General features: G+C 35.1%; 1 protein-coding gene across 1 annotated transcript in view; it reads left to right on the forward strand.

Moving 5' to 3' along the window:
* Nucleotides 1–20,675, forward strand: part of LOC131432293 (nicotinamidase) — a 183,967-nt gene that overhangs the window by 148,499 nt on the left and 14,793 nt on the right. Inside the window, exons 5-8 of the mRNA XM_058598488.1 lie at nucleotides 8,704–8,838; nucleotides 17,417–17,545; nucleotides 17,612–17,780; nucleotides 18,277–18,419. Coding sequence (XP_058454471.1) covers nucleotides 8,704–8,838; nucleotides 17,417–17,545; nucleotides 17,612–17,780; nucleotides 18,277–18,419 — 576 coding nt within the window. The remainder of the gene's footprint in view (nucleotides 1–8,703; nucleotides 8,839–17,416; nucleotides 17,546–17,611; nucleotides 17,781–18,276; nucleotides 18,420–20,675) is intronic.

Genomic DNA, 20,675 nt, shown 5'->3' on the forward strand with positions numbered 1-20,675 from the left:
CAGTATTCCAGTATTCCAGTATTCCAGTATTCCAGTATTCCAATATTCCATTGTTCCAGTATTCCAGTATTCCAGTATTCCAGTATTCCAGTATTCCAGTATTCCAGTATTCCAGTATTCCAGTATTCCAATATTCCATTGTTCCAGTATTCCAGTATTTCAGTATTTCAGTATTTCAGTATTTCAGTATTTCAGTATTTCAGTATTTCAGTATTTCAGTATTTCAGTATTTCAGTATTTAAGTATTTAAGTATTCAAGTATTTCAGTATTTCAGTATTTCAGTATTTCAGTGTTTCAGTATTTCAGTATTTCAGTATTTCAGTATTTCAATATTTCAGTATTTCAGTATTTCAGTTTTTCAGTATTTCAGTATTTCAGTATTTCAGTATTTCAGTATTTCAGTATTTCAGTATTTCAGTATTTCAGTATTTCAGTATTTCAGTATTTCAGTATTTCAGTATTTCAGTATTTCAGTATTTCAGTTATTCAGTATTTCAGTATTTCAGTATTTCAGTATTTCAGTATTTCAGTATTTCAGTATTTCAGTATTCCAGTATTTCAGTATTTCAGTATTTCAGTATTTCAGTGTTTCGGTATTTCAGTATTTAAGTATTTCAGTATTTCAGTATTTCAGTATTTCAGTATTTCAGTATTTCAGTATTTCAGTATTTCAGTATTTCAGTATTTCAGTATTTCAGTATTTCAGTATTTCAGTATTTCAGTATTTCAGTATTTCAGTATTTCAGTATTTCAGTATTTCAGTATTTCAGTATTTCAGTATTTCAGTATTTCAGTATTTCAGTATTTCAGTATTTCGGTATTTCAGTATTTCAGTATTTCAGTATTTCAGTATTTCAGTATTTCAGTATTTCAGTATTTCAGTATTTCAGTATTTCAGTATTTCAGTATTTCAGTATTTCAGTATTTCAGTATTTCAGTATTTCAGTATTTCAGTATTTCAGTATTTCAGTATTTCAGTATTTCAGTATTTCAGTATTTCAGTATTTCAGTATTTCAGTATTTCAGTATTTCAGTATTTCAGTATTTCAGTATTTCAGTATTTCAGTATTTCAGTATTTCAGTATTTCAGTATTTCAGTATTTCAGTATTTCAGTATTTCAGTATTTCAGTATTTCAGTATTTCAGTATTTCAGTATTTCAGTATTTCAGTATTTCAGTATTTCAGTGTTTCAGTATTTCAGTATTCCAGTATTCCAGTATTCCAGTATTCCAGTATTCCAGTATTCCAGTATTCCAGTATTCCAGTATTCCAGTATTCCAGTATTCCAGTATTCCAGTATTCCAGTATTCCAGTATTCCAGTATTCCAGTATTCCAGTATTCCAGTATTCCAGTATTCCAGTATTCCAGTATTCCAGTATTCCAGTATTCCAGTATTCCAGTATTCCAGTATTCCAGTATTCCAGTATTCCAGTATTCCAGTATTCCAGTATTCCAGTATTCCAGTATTCCAGTATTCCAGTATTCCAGTATTCCAGTATTCCAGTATTCCAGTATTCCAGTATTCCAGTATTCCAGTATTCCAGTATTCCAGTATTCCAGTATTCCAGTATTCCAGTATTCCAGTATTCCAGTATTCCAGTATTCCAGTATTCCAATATTCCATTGTTCCAGTATTCCAGTATTCCAGTATTCCAGTATTCCAGTATTCCAGTATTCCAGTATTCCAGTATTCCAGTATTCCATTGTTCCAGTATTCCAGTATTTTAGTATTCCAGTATTCCAGTATTCCAGTATTCCAGTATTCCAGTATTCCAGTATTCCAGTATTCCAGTATTCCAGTATTCCAGTATTCCAGTATTCCAGTATTCCAGTATTCCAGTATTCCAGTATTCCAGTATTCCAGTATTCCAGTATTCCAGTATTTCAGTATTTCAGTATTTCAGTATTTCAGTATTTCAGTATTTCAGTATTTCAGTATTTCAGTATTTCAGTATTTCAGTATTTCAGTATTTCAGTATTTCAGTATTTCAGTATTTCAGTATTTCAGTATTTCAGTGTTTCAGTATTTCAGTATTCCAGTATTCCAGTATTCCAGTATTCCAGTATTCCAGTATTCCAGTATTCCAGTATTCCAGTATTCCAGTATTCCAGTATTCCAGTATTCCAGTATTCCAGTATTCCAGTATTCCAGTATTCCAGTATTCCAGTATTCCAGTATTCCAGTATTCCAGTATTCCAGTATTCCAGTATTCCAGTATTCCAGTATTCCAGTATTCCAGTATTCCAGTATTCCAGTATTCCAGTATTCCAGTATTCCAGTATTCCAGTATTCCAGTATTCCAGTATTCCAGTATTCCAGTATTCCAGTATTCCAGTATTCCAGTATTCCAGTATTCCAGTATTCCAGTATTCCAGTATTCCAGTATTCCAGTATTCCAGTATTCCAGTATTCCAGTATTCCAGTATTCCAGTATTCCAGTATTCCAGTATTCCAGTATTCCAGTATTCCAGTATTCCAGTATTCCAGTATTCCAGTATTCCAGTATTCCAGTATTCCAGTATTCCAGTATTCCAGTATTCCAGTATTCCAGTATTCCAGTATTCCAGTATTCCAGTATTCCAGTATTCCAGTATTCCAGTATTCCAGTATTCCAGTATTCCAGTATTCCAGTATTCCAGTATTCCAGTATTCCAGTATTCCAGTATTCCAGTATTCCAGTATTCCAGTATTCCAGTATTCCAGTATTCCAGTATTCCAGTATTCCAGTATTCCAGTATTCCAGTATTCCAGTATTCCAGTATTCCAGTATTCCAGTATTCCAGTATTCCAGTATTCCAGTATTCCAGTACTCCAGTATTCCAGTATTCCAGTATTCCAGTATTCCAGTATTCCAGTACTCCAGTATTCCAGTATTCCAGTATTCCAGTATTCCAGTATTCCAGTATTCCAGTATTCCAGTATTCCAGTATTCCAGTATTCCAGTATTTCAGTATTTCAGTTTTTCAGTATTTCAGTATTTCAGTATTTCAGTATTTCAGTATTTAAGTATTTCAGTATTTCAGTATTTCAGTATTTCAGTATTTCAGTATTTCAGTATTTCAGTATTTCAGTATTTCAGTATTTCAGTATTTCAGTATTTCAGTATTTCAGTATTTCAGTATTTCAGTATTTCAGTATTTCAGTATTTCAGTATTTCAGTATTTCAGTATTTCAGTATTTCAGTATTTCAATATTTCAGTATTTCAGTATTTCAGTATTTCAGTATTTCAGTATTTCAGTATTTCAGTATTTCAGTATTTCAGTATTTCAGTATTTCAGTATTTCAGTATTTCAGTATTTCAGTATTTCAGTATTTCAGTATTTCAGTATTTCAGTATTTCAGTATTTCAGTATTTCAGTATTTCAGTATTTCAGTATTTCAGTATTTCAGTATTCCAGTATTTCAGTATTTCAGTATTTCAGTATTTCAGTGTTTCGGTATTTCAGTATTTCAGTATTTCAGTATTTCAGTATTTCAGTATTTCAGTATTTCAGTATTTCAGTATTTCAGTATTTCAGTATTTCAGTATTTCAGTATTTCAGTATTTCAGTATTTCAGTATTTCAGTATTTCAGTGTTTCAGTATTTCAGTATTTCAGTATTCCAGTATTCCAAGATTCCAGGATTCCAGGATTACTGGATTCCGAGATTTTCGGATTATTAGATTCTTTCATTAATAGATTCGTAGTTTCTGGGATTGTGAGATTTTTGAATTCTGTGACTCTGGGATTATTAGATTCTTGGTTTATTGTATTTTGTGATTTTTGGATTCTGAGACAGTTGTATTGTTAGATTCTTACATTCATAGATTCTTTGATTCTGGAATTCTTGGATTCAGTAATTCTGCGAGTCTGGGGTTCTGTGACTTTCTGGTTTTGTGATTTTGGGATTTTTGTATTCTTGGGTTATTGGATTCTTGGATTTTTGGATTCTGAGATTGCTAGATTGTTAAATTTCTGAGATTCTGGATCTCTGGGATTCTCCGTAGTTCTATGAATCTGTGATTTTCGAAATGTAAGATTCGAAGATTGTTGGATTGTTAGGTTCTCGGATTTTTCGGTTTTTAGATTCTTGGATTATATTCAATATTCCAATTAATGCTAATTTATTTGATCTTGAACCGAAATATTTGTAAAACAATATCCAAATAAGAGTCTTCTACGAGAGAGGCAGTTTAGTTTTTTCCATATAAACAAAATTGAAAGTTATAAAGTTTACAAGTGACGTAAATCCCCGAATGAGTCAAATTATAAGAATGTAATTTTTTAATTGGTTGAATTTTACAAGAATTACCCAAATCTGACAAACTATAAGTAAGTAAGTGGCCCTTATTACCGGTATCACTACACGGTGAAAACCAAGTGAATTGATTGTGACCCTTATTATTGGTATCACTTCACTGTGAAAATCGAGCGAATTGAATTTAGGTCCTTATTACGGAAGCCGCTTCAGAGACAAAAGTAATTACTTGGATGAACTTGATGTCATTATGAACATCACGCCACCAACATTTTATCGAAAAAATTAGTTTTTTTCCACTACAGTGATCGCTTCACTATGCGCGATATTGGTAATAGGTAAAATCAAGTGAAGTGACATGTAAGTGAAGTGAATGTGAAAGTGGAAGTGAGAACGGTAATAAGGGCCAGTAAGTACTATAAGTGAGAATATTCTACTAACAGCTCAAACAGAAATTTAGTACTTACTTTAAAATTTTTCAGTACTTATTCAATTTTAATAGGCAAAATTTTCCCTTGACGGTAATATATTTTTACTTTACAGTTTACTTTTCAAAACTTCATCTCAAATTTAGCTTTACAAGTTTTACTCTGTGTGTTTCACTAATTATTTCTCCTTTCGAATTAACTTTTCCTGATCAACAAATTCATTTTCGTTTGTACAGATTAAATCTTCAATTAACATGAATATTAAGAGGTTTTCGATTATTTTTTCACGTTTCGTTTTCGGCTCATCAATTATCAAATTTACCGAAATATGGTACTGATAAGTTAATTTTATTTATTTATTGGTTAGCCAAATTTTGTGCTAGGGCACATAACCGTTTTTATTATTTTTACGTTTCGTCTTTTACTTATCAGTGCAGAGCAGCTCAAATTGAACTGCTCAGTATAAAACTCGGCAGTTCAATTTGAACCGCTAAGCAGACGTAAAGTTTCTGCTACTCACAGAACACTTTTCGTTTCAATGTCTTTTCTGACGTGCCGAACGAAAACGTGTTTTCGACTATTTCTGGCCGATGCAGGTTTGGTCATTTAGGGGTTAGCCCTAACCCCGTGACGTTTCGTTCGGCACGTCAGAAAAGCCATTGCACTCCGTTGCAAAACAAAAAGTATTCTGTGAGCAGCAGAAACTTTACGTCTGCTTAGCGGTTCAAATTGAACTGCCGAGTTTTGCACTAAGCCGTTCAATTTGAGCTGCTCTGCACTGATGAGTCGAAGACGAAACGAAAAAAATTAATTTTATTTATTATTTACTCGATATTGTTTTACCAAACTCGAAGACGTTTCTGGTTGATTGACTGTGCACATTGTATTTTTTTTTACTGTAAAAAAGAATGGGTACAACTGATCATCCACATATTTTTTGTGAAATAAAATGCATTTACCGAAGAATCGATTATTATTCAGTTCGTGCTCGTATCTTAGCCAACGCAGTCGAAAATCGTTTGCGGTCGAAGCAAAAGAAACAAAGACAATACAGTGCAGTGAACAATAGAGTGTACGGAATGGTCAAATACGATTTAACAAAGCCTGAAACTTGGCCAACAAGGCCAAATTCAATTTGTATAGATTTCAAGCGTTGCAAAGTTAGACCAGCAGCAAATGAAATTGAAATCTTACTTAAAGAACGAATGCATCTAGACGCTAATTATGTAAATGAGATTCAATTCAACAAGGCGTCTAACTGTGTGTACATTATGTTTAAACGTGAAAGCGATGCAATTGCATTCGCTTCGGTTAACAACGAGGTGCACAGCGTTGAGTGTGACAACATTAAATACAAAATTCCTGTGCACATGGTGGACAATGCCATACAAGTACGCGTGCATGACCTTCCCCCGCAGTCCAGCGATGAGTATGTTCGGGAAACTATGTCGCAGTACGGTGAAGTTCTTTCCATCGAAAGGAAAGTATGGCGGAATTTTTTTCCGGGTATCCGGAATGGCGTGCGAGTGGTACGTATGCAACTACGTAAAGCAATTCCATCTTACATCATTTTTAATCAAGACGGGAAACATCCGTGTAAAACGCTGATTACGTATGAAAATCAACTGGTTACATGTCAGTTTTGTGAACAACCTGCACACTACGGCAAACCTTGCACTGAAACTGCGAAAACAAACAAAACAATCAAAAACAAGGACAACCGCTCAACAACGGAAACTAGTGAGTGCAGTGCTCCTGTTTCAAAATCACCTTCACCATCTAACCAAACAGCAACTGCAACCAAAGGCGCTTCTACAGTAACTAGAAACGAGATCAAGACTGCGAATAACAAGGAAAACGAAAAGAAGACGGAAATCAACAATGCCACCGATGCGTCAATGGACGACGAGACGAGCCACGAACAAAGTGCCCCTCAATCCTCGCAGGAGGGAAATGGAAGCTCCTCTCCCCCTAGAAAAAGGGTGACAACGAGATCGAATACAAAGAATTTTTTATTTAAAAAATCGGCTCAATCGGCCACGTAAAGCTTGTACGCAAATAGGCCTGAATAAAGATGTCTTTTAAATAAAAAAATCGATTATTCCTTATGGCAACCGAAAGTTTTTGTCGTAAATATTAGCGTGCTAAACTAAATCTTTAACTAACAATTTGATTCTAGAGCTGATTACTTTATTGACGATATTTTGTGCAGCAACCCTTTTTCGAACATTTGAATAAATATCTACAAATGTTTCATCAATCGTTATCAAAGTAATTCCGGGAACACTGTGTCAACAAAGCCCTTCCTCGTTGCTATGATGTGGTGACCAAGTCGTGCGAGTAAAAAAACAACGACTGTTTTAATACAGAACGAAAAAATAAACACGGTCGTAATAAAAACCAAATTAACGGATATTCAGTTTGTTTGAATGACACCTACTACACACTCAACTGCGTCCGGGAAATTCTTGCATCCTTTGACGAGCTTTGAAGAGCTGAACTGTCGAGTAGGTATCACTAATCTATTGATACTTCAGCACAAATAAACATTTGTTGGCAGTAATACCTCAAGGTGCCGCTGTGATAAATTGTAATTTTGCAAAAAAAAAATCAATTACCAAGATGTGAACAGCTGACACCGGTAATACAATTTAAGTGTGTAGTGTCATTATTTTAAAAGCCCAACTAAAACATGCACACCGACTTACGCTGTAAGCATAATGGAAGTTAATATTTGTTTTGGAATTCGTTTATTGAATGTGCAAAACAAACATCAATTAAAATCGTTCAGTGCATTACCAAATATATAGACAGTTTTTTAATATAACACAAATGAAGCTTGAAATTGGTGATGCTTCCTAACCAAATGAGAAAATTCATTCTAGAAAAAACTGTCTTCGAATAACCGATGCATTTAGATTTGCCAGTTACAATGGTTCCTTTGATGACCGTTCATGCATTACCGTTACGATGCGCTAGATTCGCGCTGCCGATGGTGGTAAAGTAAGCTTTTCGCAAAAAAAAAAACAAACAACGAAAAAATCTGTGTCGGAAACGTGGTCTCTTTGTTTCTTCCTTTAAAAAAAACCTGCAGTCGACAAAAAATTTTCTGCAAGATATAGGTCGGAACGGAATGTGGAATAAAATCCAAACTCTCGCAGCGTTCCACTTGGAGCCGGTCGTCTGTGGCTGTGCGGTCACATTTCCTGTTCCCAAACAACGAAAATGGGTTCGATTAAGCACCGAATCCTGTTTTCGACTTTCCAACGACCGGCATCATTTGCCGGGTTTCCGCATTGCCGCGGTATGGCGGTTGCAACCCAAGAAGAAAACTTCCACCCCAATGCTGCAATGGAAAGAGAAACAACCACCGTGCAAGTGATGTCAATAAAACTAGGTTGAGTGACGGCTCAAGATCCTCTTCGCAGGAACCGGTCGCGCGAAGAGAAGCAGACAAGGGGATTAGTGCTACGTCGCTGGAACGGTGCAGCATACTTTCGCGTACAAACATGTAAAACAAACATCATTAGACGAATACATCTCCGTTTCCGTCTATATCTGGAGAAGGCACGAAATTTCCTGGTGCTGGATCTGAAGCCTGTTACCGAAGTGTTGGAACGTTTTCCGCATCAGCTTTGAAGGATGCAAATCCATTGCAGTCCAAGGGCTTAATCCTTTAAAAATACAACTTCACCTTAGCGGGAACAGTATTTCCTTCGAAAGTGCTATTTGTGCAACGCCTTTTAGGGTGGGTGGGGTCTTTCGAAGTTCTTATGTAAATTGACTGTGTAATAACTCGCGTGTCGATTCCCGTACTTTAGAGGAATAATTGTTCAAGTTCAGTCAGTCAGTCAGGCAGTCATTCGACTGAAGCTTTTCCGGTTCGGTACGTGGACTTGGAGTGGCACCGACTGTACCGTAACGATAGGGCTTGGGTAGATAAGTTATGAGCACGAAATGAATGGTGTGAATTTTTCGGTTCTAATCACCTTCCATGCTTTTTTTTCGTTTGTTTCCCGTTTCCGCCGGCAGGTAATCGACCCGATTAACAAACTACTGGACACGGTGGATTTCGATGCGGTGTTTTACTCGCTTGATTGGCACCCGAGCGACCATGTTTCCTTCATTGATAACATCAAGCAACGGCCAATTCATCCGACCAGTCCGGTAAGTAGAGTAGAGTAGTGTAATGATTTTGTACAGAGTTGACGTACGAGTTGATGAATTGGCACATGAAACAATAAGCGATAACGAATGTCGGCAAATGAAACTCATAACTACCACTAACTCTGAACTAGTTATTACAAATCCAAAAGTTTTTTTTTCTAATAAATTGCAGTTCGTCGACTCAAACAAGTTTTTAGTTATCAAAGACTGGAAGTGCTCAAAAATCTTTCTCACTTTGAAGGTATAAAGCCCTTGAAAATGTCATTTTTCAATATTTCGACGACGTTCGAGACTTTGGAGGTTTCGTAGACTTTGAAGATTTTGCTGATTTGGATGACTTTAGACGCTTTGGCGTCTTCAAGATTTGAAGGATTTTGAATACTATAATGAAAGTAGATTTCGAAGAAATGAAGACTGAAAATTTGGGGATCTTTGCAAATTTCGCAGATATTGAAGACTTCATAGACAAAGATTTTGAAAGCTTGTAAGACTTCAAAGATTTTGCAAATTTCGAAAATTCTAGCAATTTTAACGGCATTGATTTGAGACTGCTATGCTCGGAAGGTTTCAAGATTTTAATGATTTTGAAGACATAAGAATTTCGAAGACTTTCAAGACTGGCATTGAATTTTGAGGTTGAAAATTTTACAAACTTTGATGACTTCAAATACCTTGCAGATTTCAAAATTTTAAGACAGTGAAGTGAAGAAAAACGAACTGAAGACTAAAGGTTTTGGAGACAATAAAAACTTTGCAGATTTTAAAGAAGTAGAAAGAATGAAGACTTTAAAGACTTTGTAGATTTTGAAAATTTCCCAGACACTGACGGCTTCAAAAGCAGATTAAAAAATACAATGAATTCAATATTTTGAAGCGCTTGAAAACTATGAAAACGGCGGAAACTTTGAAAACTACGAAAACTTCGAAGATTGTAGATTTTGACGATTTTAGATTTCTTGTAAACCTTGCAGTTTGATGACTTTGCGGACTCTAAAGACTTATAAAACTTTGAATAATTTAGAGCTTTTGAAGACACTGCAGTCTTTCAAAACTTTGAAGGATTTTGAAGACTTTAAAGACTTTGCAGACTCTGAAAACCTTTTAGGTCGGGGATGGGTATAGCGTGATGGGTAAGTCGATGCCTTTCACGCAGCCCGTGAATGACATTAATGTTAACATTAATGTTAAAGCCTCTATAATAGAAACAAAAAAAAACCTTTTAGACTTTGAAAAATTTGATGAATTGGCAGACTTTGGAAACTTCGAAGAATTTAAAGACTTTGAAGATATTGAAGACTGTTAAGACCTTGAAGACTTTAAAAACTGGCTGAAGTCTTTGAGGACTTTGAAAACATTGCAAACTTTGAACTTTAAATACTTTCGTGCATGAAAACCTTGACTACACTGAGAACTACGAAAGTTTTGAAAACTGCAGATTTCGACGACTGCAGGGGTTTTGAAGACCTTGAAAACGTTGGGGAAAATCTTAAATACCTTCAAGACATTGAAGACGGTGAAGATATTGAAGACTGAGTAGTTTGATGACTTTCACTCTGAAGGCTTTTTAAACGTTGTATAATTTAGAGCCTTTGAAGATTTTGTCGAAGTTTTCAAAACTTTGAAGAATTTTAAGACTTTCAAGACTTTAAAGACTTTGCAGATTCTGAAGACTTTTCAGACTTAGAAGACTTCGAAGAATTTGAAGACTTTGTAGACTTCGAAGATATTGAATACTGTGGAGACCTTGAAGACTTTAAGTATTTGAGGACTTCCAGAACTTTGAAGACTTTGCCGACTTCAAAGTCCTTTGAGAACATGATAGATTTGAATTTTTAGAAGACTTTGCAGTGTTTGAAGAGCTTGAAAACCTCGAAAACATTGAGGGCTACGAATATTTTTTCAGATTTTGAAGACTGAAAGCTGTGAAGACTCTGGAAACTTCGGGGACTTCGTAAACTTTGAATACTTTGGCTTCAAGACCTGGAAAAGTTTGAAGATTTGCAAAATTTTGAAAATTCTGAACACTGAAAACTTTGAAAATGTTTAAGACTTTAAGAATTCTAAGATTATGAAGACTTTAAAAATGTTGAAGGCCTAGAAATCTTTGAAATATTTAAAAACTGAAAAAATTGAATGTAGTTGAATTAATACTCAGGTCTAACTACTTAGTTTGATGCCAAAGAAAGACGTCGTTGCCTTATCAGAATTTTGCGTTGAATTGAATTTAGATTTGTGTTTATACTTCATTGGATTTTTCAAGTTTTATTTACTATAAAAATCTTAAAGACTATAAAATTGTAAGGGATTGGCTTTGATAAAATGATAACATAGATAATAGAAGATAAAAACTGCAGACCTAAAAGTCGTAACGATGTTTTGGAATTTGATAACTTTACGGACAACTTCGAACGCTTTTGGGGTATTGACACGGATTTGGAACACTGACAATTTGCGAATTTCAAAATTTTTAACGATATTATAGGTATTGATGTGAGAAATCTATGATTTCGAAGACTTTGAAGACCTTAACGATTTCTAAAGCTCTGAAGGTCTCAAGATTTTAATGATTTTGAAGACTTATGGGCTTGAAAATTTCGCAGACTTTGGCAACTTCAAGTACTTTGAAGACTTCAAGATTTTTAAACAGTCAGAAACTTTGAAAAAAAATGAATACTGAAGATTTTGAAGACTCTACCAATTTTAAAGAAGGAGAAAAAACACATTAAAGACTTTGGAGATTTTGAAAAGTTTGCCAACTTTGACAGTTCAAAAAGCTGTACAGATTAAAAAATTATAATGAATTCTAATACTTTGAAGCGCTTGAAAACTTTGAAAACTGTAGATTTTGGCGACCTTAAAGACCTTGAAGACATTAGAAACTTTGAGGATTCTGAAAACTTCAAATACTTCGATTTTTTTAAAAATAAACTGTTAAGACCTTAAAGACTTTTAAGACTGAACAAAGTTTTCCAAGACTTTAAAGACTTTCGTGCTTGAAAACCTCGATTACACTGAGGACTACGAAAACTTTGAAGACTGCTGATTTTGACAACTTTGGAGGTCTTGGAGACTTTGAATGCTTTGGGGCTACTGTAAGTTTAAAATACTTTTAAGTCATTGACGACGGTGAAGATCTTGAAGACAGAGTTTGGTGACCTTGCGGGCTCTGAGACTCTGAAGACACTGAAGACTTTGAAGAATTTTAAGACTTTAATGACTTTAAAGACTTTAAAGAGACTTTAAGTTTTTTAAAATGACGGCTGAAACTTTTTCAAAGACTTTGAAACGTTGATTCCATGGATTTTGATTTTTAAGACTTCACCGGTTTTCAAGTCTCCAAATGCTTACAAAATATTGAGATTCTAAGTATTTTGAAAATATTGCGGCATTTGAAGAATTTGAAGTCTTTGAAGACTTTGAAGACTTTGAAGACTTTGAAGACTTTGAAGACTTTGAAGACTTTGAAGACTTTGAAGACTTTGAAGACTTTGAAGACTTTGAAGACTTTGAAGACTTTGAAGACTTTGAAGACTTTGAAGACTTTGAAGACTTTGAAGACTTTGAAGACTTTGAAGACTTTGAAGACTTTGAAGACTTTGAAGACTTTGAAGACTTTGAAGACTTTGAAGACTTTGAAGACTTTGAAGACTTTGAAGACTTTGAAGACTTTGAAGACTTTGAAGACTTTGAAGACTTTGAAGACTTTGAAGACTTTGAAGACTTTGAAGACTTTGAAGACTTTGAAGACTTTGAAGACTTTGAAGACTTTGAAGACTTTGAAGACTTTGAATACTTTGAATACTTTGAAGACTTTGAAGACTTTGAAGACTTTGAAGACTTTGAAGACTTTGAAGACTTTGAAGACTTTGAAGACTTTGAAGACTTTGAAGACTTTGAAGACTTTGAAGACTTTGAAGACTTTGAAGACTTTGAAGACTTTGAAGACTTTGAAGACTTTGAAGACTTTGAAGACTTTGAAGACTTTGAAGACTTTTAAGACTTTTAAGACTTTGAAGACTTTGAAGACTTTGAAGACTTTGAAGACTTTGAAGACTTTGAAGACTTTGAAGACTTTGAAGACTTTGAAGACTTTGAAGACTTTGAAGACTTTGAAGACTTTGAAGACTTTGAAGACTTTGAAGACTTTGAAGACTTTGAAGACTTTGAAGACTTTGAAGACTTTGAAGACTTTGAAGACTTTGAAGACTTTGAAGACTTTGAAGACTTTGAAGACTTTGAAGACTTTGAAGACTTTGAAGACTTTGAAGACTTTGAAGACTTTGAAGACTTTGAAGACTTTGAAGACTTTGAAGACTTTGAAGACTTTGAAGACTTTGAAGACTTTGAAGACTTTGAAGACTTTGAAGACTTTGAAGACTTTGAAGACTTTGAAGACTTTGAAGACTTTGAAGACTTTGAAGACTTTGAAGACTTTGAAGACTTTGAAGACTTTGAAGACTTTGAAGACTTTGAAGACTTTGAAGACTTTGAAGACTTTGAAGACTTTGAAGACTTTGAAGACTTTGAAGACTTTGAAGACTTTGAAGACTTTGAAGACTTTGAAGACTTTGAAGACTTTGAAGACTTTGAAGACTTTGAAGACTTTGAAGACTTTGAAGACTTTGAAGACTTTGAAGACTTTGAAGACTTTGAAGACTTTGAAGACTTTGAAGACTTTGAAGACTTTGAAGACTTTGAAGACTTTGAAGACTTTGAAGACTTTGAAGACTTTGAAGACTTTGAAGACTTTGAAGACTTTGAAGACTTTGAAGACTTTGAAGACTTTGAAGACTTTGAAGACTTTGAAGACTTTGAAGACTTTGAAGACTTTGAAGACTTTGAAGACTTTGAAGACTTTGAAGACTTTGAAGACTTTGAAGACTTTGGAAGACTTTTGAAGGCTTTGGAAGACTTTCAAAGGCTTTGGAAGACTTTAGAAGACTTTCGAAGACTTTGGAAGACTTTGGAAGACTTTGGAAGACTTTGGAAGACTTCCGAAGACTTCCGAAGACTTTGAAAGATTTTGGAAGACTTTGGAAGACTTTAGAAGACTTTCGAAGACTTTGGAAGACTTTGGCAGACTTTGGAAGACTTTGGAAGACTTCCGTAGACTTCCGAAGACTTTGAAAGATTTTGGAAGACTTTGGAAGACTTTCGAAGACTTTGGAAGACTTTGAAGACTTTGAAAGACTTTGGAAGAGTTTGGAAGGCTTTTGAAGACTTTGTAAGACTTTGGAAGACTTTGAAAGACTTTGAAAGACTTTGGAAGACTTTCGAAGGCTTTGGAAGACTTTCGAAGGCTTTGGTAGACTTTCGAAGACTTTGGAAGACTTTGAAAAACTTTGGAATACTTTGGAAGACTTTGGAAGACTTTGGAAGACTTTGAAAGACTTTAGAAGACTTTGGAGGACTTTGGAAGACTTTGGAAGACTTCCGTAGACTTCCGAAGACTTTGTAAGATTTTGGAAGACTTTGGAAGACTTTGGAAGACTTTGCAAGACTTTGGAAGAGTTTGGAAGGCTTTGGAAGGCTTTGGAAGACTTTGGAGGACTTTGGAAGACTTTGGAAAACTTCCGAAGACTTCCGAAGACTTTGAAAGATTTTGGAAGACTTTGGAAGACTTTGAAAGACTTTAGAAGACTTTGGAAGACTTTGGAAGACTTTGGAAGACTTTGGAAGACTTTGGAAGACTTTGGAAGACTTTGGAAGACTTTGGAAGACTTTGGAAGACTTCCGAAGACTTCCGAAGACTTTGAAAGATTTTGGAAGACTTTGGAAGACTTTAGAAGACTTTCGAAGACTTTGGCAGACTTTGGAAGACTTTGAAAGACTTTGGAAGGCTTTGGAAGACTTTGGAAGACTTTGGAAGTCATTTAGTTTTTGGTACCGGATTGTGCTAGAGTGCACACTTTGGAAGACTTTTGGAAGACTTTGGCAGACTTTGGAAGACTTTGAAAGACTTTGGAAGGCTTTGGAAGACTTTGGAAGACTTTGGAAGTCATTTAGTTTTTGGTACCGGTTTGTGCTAGAGTGCACATGACTGTTTTTAATTCTTTTACGTTTCGAATTCCGCAGCTCATCAGACTTTAGGGACTTTTAAGGATTTAGATTCCAAGGATTTTCAAGACTTTCTGACATTTGAAGACTTCGGGGACTATGAAAACTTTAAAGGTTTTTTGTTGATTTTGACAACTTCACCCCTTAAAAACATAGGGACCCTGAAAACTTTAGGGACTCTGAATAATTTGAGAACCTATAAGACTTCGCCGATTATGTAAACTTTTGAAACTGCAAAGACTTTGAAAACTTTATAACATTGGAAATCTTGAATACTTTGAAGACTTTGGAGAAGTAAACTTCGACGACTTTGACAATTTCAAAGGCTTTCAAAACAGTGAGGTTTTGAAGATTTTCAGGACTTTGTAGCCTTTTAAGGCTTGAAAAATTACAAAAATTCTGTAGACTAAGAATACTTGGTAGACTTTGAATACCTTAGGATTTTGAAGGTTTTGAAGAATTAGAAGACTTCGAAGAGTTTGAAAATCTTGAAAGCGTTGGAGATTTCGAAGAATTTCAATATTTTTATATTTTTGTAGACATCAAGGAATTGAAGAATTTAATTTAATGTGGCTTTGTTTATTTATATTCGGGTTTAACCATTTGGTCTTTTGCCGAAGTGAAACTTTAAAGACTCAGAAAACTTTTAAACTTTTGCATTGAATTGAATATAGTTTTTTTCGGACTTTGATGAATTTAAGAGCTCTGAAGACTTCAAGATTTTGGGGAATCGACTTTGATCAAATAATAACTTAAAGTACTTTGATGATTCTGAGGATTATATGATTCTAATGCTTTCGAAGACTTAAAAGACGTTACGATTTCTTGATTTTTCATGATTATGAAGACTTTACAGGTTTTTGACGTCTTCAAAAGTCATTCAGGGGTTAGTCGAATTTTGTGCTAAGGCACATAACCGTTTTTAATAATGTTTATGTTTCGTCTTTGATTCATCAGTGCATAGCAGTTCAAGTTGAATTGCTTAAGGCAAAACTCGACAAAGCTTTTAAGACATTGACAGTTCGAGGACTTTTTAGATATTGTGTTATTTGAATGTTTTAAAAAATTTGTAGACTTTGAAAACTTTTAAGGAATCAAAACCTTTGAAGAATTCGAAGAATTTGAGGACTTTAAAGATCTAGAAGGTGTTTAAATAATTGACTTTGATGATTTCGAGGACTTTGATGGCAAAAAATTAAATTCAATGTAGTATTATTCATCTGCGGTTTCTACTTCTTTGACCAAGGAGAAAGTTTAAGTCTTTAAAAACTTTAAAGAGTTTGCTTTGAAAAGAACGTAGACTTTTCAGACTTAATTGACTTCAAGGTTGAAAAAATTTCGAAGAAGTGATAACGTAAAAAACTTTGAAGAATTTCAAGATTAAGTTTCCAAGTATTTCGAAGTCTTTAAAGACGTTACAATTTCATGGATTTTTAAGATTTTGAAGACTTTACCGGTTTTCAAGACTTCGAATGCTTTTTAGGCATTGAGATTCTAAGGATTTTAAATACTTTGTAGCATTCATTTAAAAAACTTCAGAGGCTTGTTGCTGATTTGGACAGCTCCAAAGCCCTTGAACACTTTGAAAACATTGAAGACCTTGAACATTTTGAGGATTCGTAAAACTATAAATATTTTGAAGGCTTCGAAGACGTTGAAGACTATGGAAACTTTGAAGAATTTGAAGTTTTTTATGAATTTTACGCGTTTTGACACCTTGAAGTTTTTTAAAGAATCTTGAAGTTTTTTAAAGAAAATTCTGAAGACTTTAAGGAATCGATTTTGATGAAATGAAAATTTTAAATTCTTTGAAGTTTGAAAGCGTGACGGTTTCCTAGATTTTCAAGATTGAAGACTTAACAGGCTTTGACGACTTCGAAGGATTTTAAAACATTGAGATTTTGTGGATTTGTTTTATTTCGTAGCATTTGCAGCTTTATTTATTCATACTTAGTTTAAACTATTTGGTCTTTCACCACGGAGAAATTTTGAAGGCTATAGAAGCTCTGAAAATTTCAAACACATTTTAGAATTTTGCATTTCATTGAAAACGGTCTGCAAAAGCTTTGGTTTTGAAGTTTTTTTTACGGAAATCTGAATTTGAACTCGGTTTCAGGAAACAGGTCTATAATTCACAATGTAGTTTCAGAGTCTTGATCCTGTATTTAAGATCGGAGTTTAACTTCAGAATCCAGGTTCAATATTCAGTTTTAAAATCGAGTTTCAAGTTTCAGAATCCTGCTCAAAAATGTAGAATTTGATGCAGAACTTATCATTTGGCAGTAGCTTTGAGTTCTGTCTCTCGATAGGATTTATTTCGCTTGTTATAATTCTTGTTATATTTTTATTCGTTAATTTTTTTCCCAGTCTTGCCTCCACGAAACATTTCCGAGCAACGTCAGATAATTCAGTTGTTTATGTATAAAATAACTGCTTTCATAACTTTCAATTAAGTTAATAATAGTTCATTTCTTTGAGCTATTATAACTAACTATGTTTTCCTCTCTTCTGCAATCCTCAGTTAAACGCCGATAACGCCCAGGTATATGACACAGTAATTTTTGCCGGACCGCCTCCAATGAAACAGCGACTGTGGCCACGACATTGCGTGCAGGATTCGTGGGGCTCGGAACTGCACAAGGATCTGAAGGTATCCGGCTGGGACGAATAAATTTCTTTCCGCATGTTTTCAATGTTACTTCCTCACCCGAAACAGATTGTCGAACATGGCATCAAAGTGTACAAGGGAACCAATCCGGAGGTGGATTCGTACTCCGTGTTCTGGGACAACAAAAAACTATCCGACACCACCCTGTGCGGTCAGCTTCGCATGAAGGGATCTTCCGATATCTACGTGTGTGGGCTCGCGTACGACGTTTGCGTTGGTAAGTTGAGCAGATCTTATGTCGTTTTCGCTTGAGACTAAACCTAACACAGCTTCCAACCTAACCGCTGTCGAACCGTTTGTTTGAAGCGAAATTTGAGTCAGTTTCGAAACTGGTTCTTTTAATGTTTCGTGGAGACAAATCTTCAAAACACAGTTTCGTTAAAAGTGTTTGTTGGATGAAACTAGTCTCGGTCAGTTTCAGTTTTCTCAAGCGAAATCGACATTAGTAATCCGTTGAAAGGAATTGTGGATTGCTTTGTTTGTACACGTTAGAACAGAAAAATCCCACTTTCATTATTCGAAAGTACGAAATCAAAGCAATCTATGATCCTAGTGATTTTTAAATAGAAAATTCTATTTATTTCAAATCAAAATGTTGCACTGCTTTTGCAGTAATCAAATAAAGTGAAATCTACACGAAACAGTTTAAACCAGCATTGCGGCAAGCTCAGTAGAATACCATATCTACATTATTGTATTTCTTTTTCCAACAGGCGCAACGGCGATTGATGCCCTGTCCGCTGGTTATCGAACGATTTTGATTGACGATTGCTGTCGCGGTGTTGACGTGAACGATATTGAAAGCACGAAAGAAACGGTCATATCGAACAATGGCGTCATCATCAGTTCACGAGAGGTAAGTCGGTGCCAATCGTTATTCTGATGTAAGAGAGTTACGTCAAGTTTTTTCAAGAGAATCTATGTCTGCTGGCAATTCACACGAAAGGACGAACGCTTATTTGAATTTATTTCAATTATTGTTACAATTAGTATATTTTGTTTCCATGACGCATGACGTGATCGATGGCACTGCAACTTAATTTGAGTTCATAATCTAATGGACTTTCTTTTCACTGGACTACCAGTGACAATATCACAGTTTGATTGCGAACACAAACGGCATGACAAACTGGAAACCGGGTTAGATTCGGTATGAAGCGAGTTCAAGTTTAATTATCATGTCGTTTGATTATAACTATATTTGAATTTGTTATAAAAACCATCTTGCGATCTAAAATAATTTATTGACATCAATCAAAACTGCATTGAACGACCAAGCGTCTCCATGGGAATATGTTTCATGGAGACGCTTGGTCATTTAAAATAAAGCCTAAATAAATCTTATTTGTTTTTCGAGCACCTCCGATATGATTCGAAACTCAGAAATTCGTCTATAATGGCTAAACAAACATCGTTTGAGTAGAACACCATAAATTTCCAATGTGTTTTAATCTCTATTCACTCTATTAAAACTATCACAATTGATGAGAGTATGGATATAAAGACTGTCCCAGAAAGTATGGACGCACTTTGATTTCGCTGTAAATAATTCACAAGTGTTAGATATTCATATTTTTTTTCGATATGCTGATAATATTAGACTAAAACAACAGAATATTATTCTCAACATTTGCTGCTTAGCCATTGTAGACTAGCTGGCGCACCTTCTTGCGAACGTTCCTCATCAAATTCCGTACAGACTTCTTGGCGACAAGTTTTGACACTTTTTTCCAATCTTTTTCGAACTGTTGAATGGTTTCGGCTGCCGAGACATGTTTCCTAAGATGTGCCTTCGTTAATGCCCAAAATTCCTCAATTGGTCGAAGTTGTGGGCAATTTGGTGGATTCATGTCTTTTGTCCCGAAAGTGAAATTTTTGGTAGTTTACCATTCTACCGTTGATTTCGAGTAGTGGCAAGAAGCAAGATTTGGCCAGTAGAAAACAGGATCCTTGTGGCTTCGAATCATGGGTAGAAGTCGTTTTTGTAAACATTTCTTGATTTATTTTTCGCTGTTCATTGAAGCAGTGGTGATAAAGGTTTTACTGCAGCTACAAATTGCTTGCCAGACAATAGCTTTCTTACCAAATTTTTCGACTTCAATCGATGTCTCGGACTGATCGATGCTTCTTGTTTCGGACTACGTTTTGGTTGTTTCTGCTTCTTATAGGTTCGAAGATTCAAACGTTCTTTAGCACGAAGAACATTTGACTTCGAAGTGCCCACTTTTTTGGCCACATCCCGAACTGAAACCTCCTTCTTTTGCTCGAACGCCTTCAGTATACGTTTATCCAACTGAGGGTTAGCAGGACCTTTTTTTACCCGTTTTTGGTTTATCTTCAAAGGTGTTATCCTTACCGAACTTCCTGATTGCACTTCGCACGGCTTTTTCACTCACTCCTTCCATTTTTGCTATCTTTCTCAGTGACAGTCCGCGTTCTGTGCACCATTTGTACACAATTTTTCGACGTTGTTCTGCTGAAAGTCCACGCATTTCGAAACAAACTAATGAAAACGAATAAACAACTGCACCAGTGGTTAGAGAAGAGTGTATATAACAGGACGCAGCCATAAAAATTGACAGATTCTGAACCATTGCGAAATGGCAGCGGTTTTTGGTTGCGTCCATACTTTCTGGGACAGTCTTTATGAGAACTAGCTTGATTAAAAAAGGTTTTTATACATATAGATAGTAAAACATTTTAAGAATATTTCGTCAATTTTGAAGGATTATCGGAAATAATCTTCGGAAGTTGTGGGTCTTTATCTTTGCTTATCTCATACTGCGAAGAGAGAAGAGCTCGGCGCACAGGCTCTACACTGCAAAAAAATTTGAATTTTACAGGTGACTTAATCCCTCATTTGATGTAATTCATAAAGACCTAATTTGTCAAATGACGGAAAATTTTATTTGTAATGACTTAATGTTAGATGAGCTTGAATTTTACTGGTTTCGACTGTAACTTGCCTTCTGCTAGCAGGTGCGACTGTATGAATTTATATGCTCCTTTTACCAGCCATGCAGATGTGTGCTTCTGTGGCTCAGTCGATTAACAGACGTACTTGCGATCCAATGATTCTCGGTTCAAGTCGCGGCGGTTGCTATCAGTATTC

This window comes from Malaya genurostris, chromosome 2, assembly GCF_030247185.1.
Source record: "Malaya genurostris strain Urasoe2022 chromosome 2, Malgen_1.1, whole genome shotgun sequence".
Taxonomy (NCBI): Eukaryota; Metazoa; Arthropoda; class Insecta; order Diptera; family Culicidae; genus Malaya; species Malaya genurostris.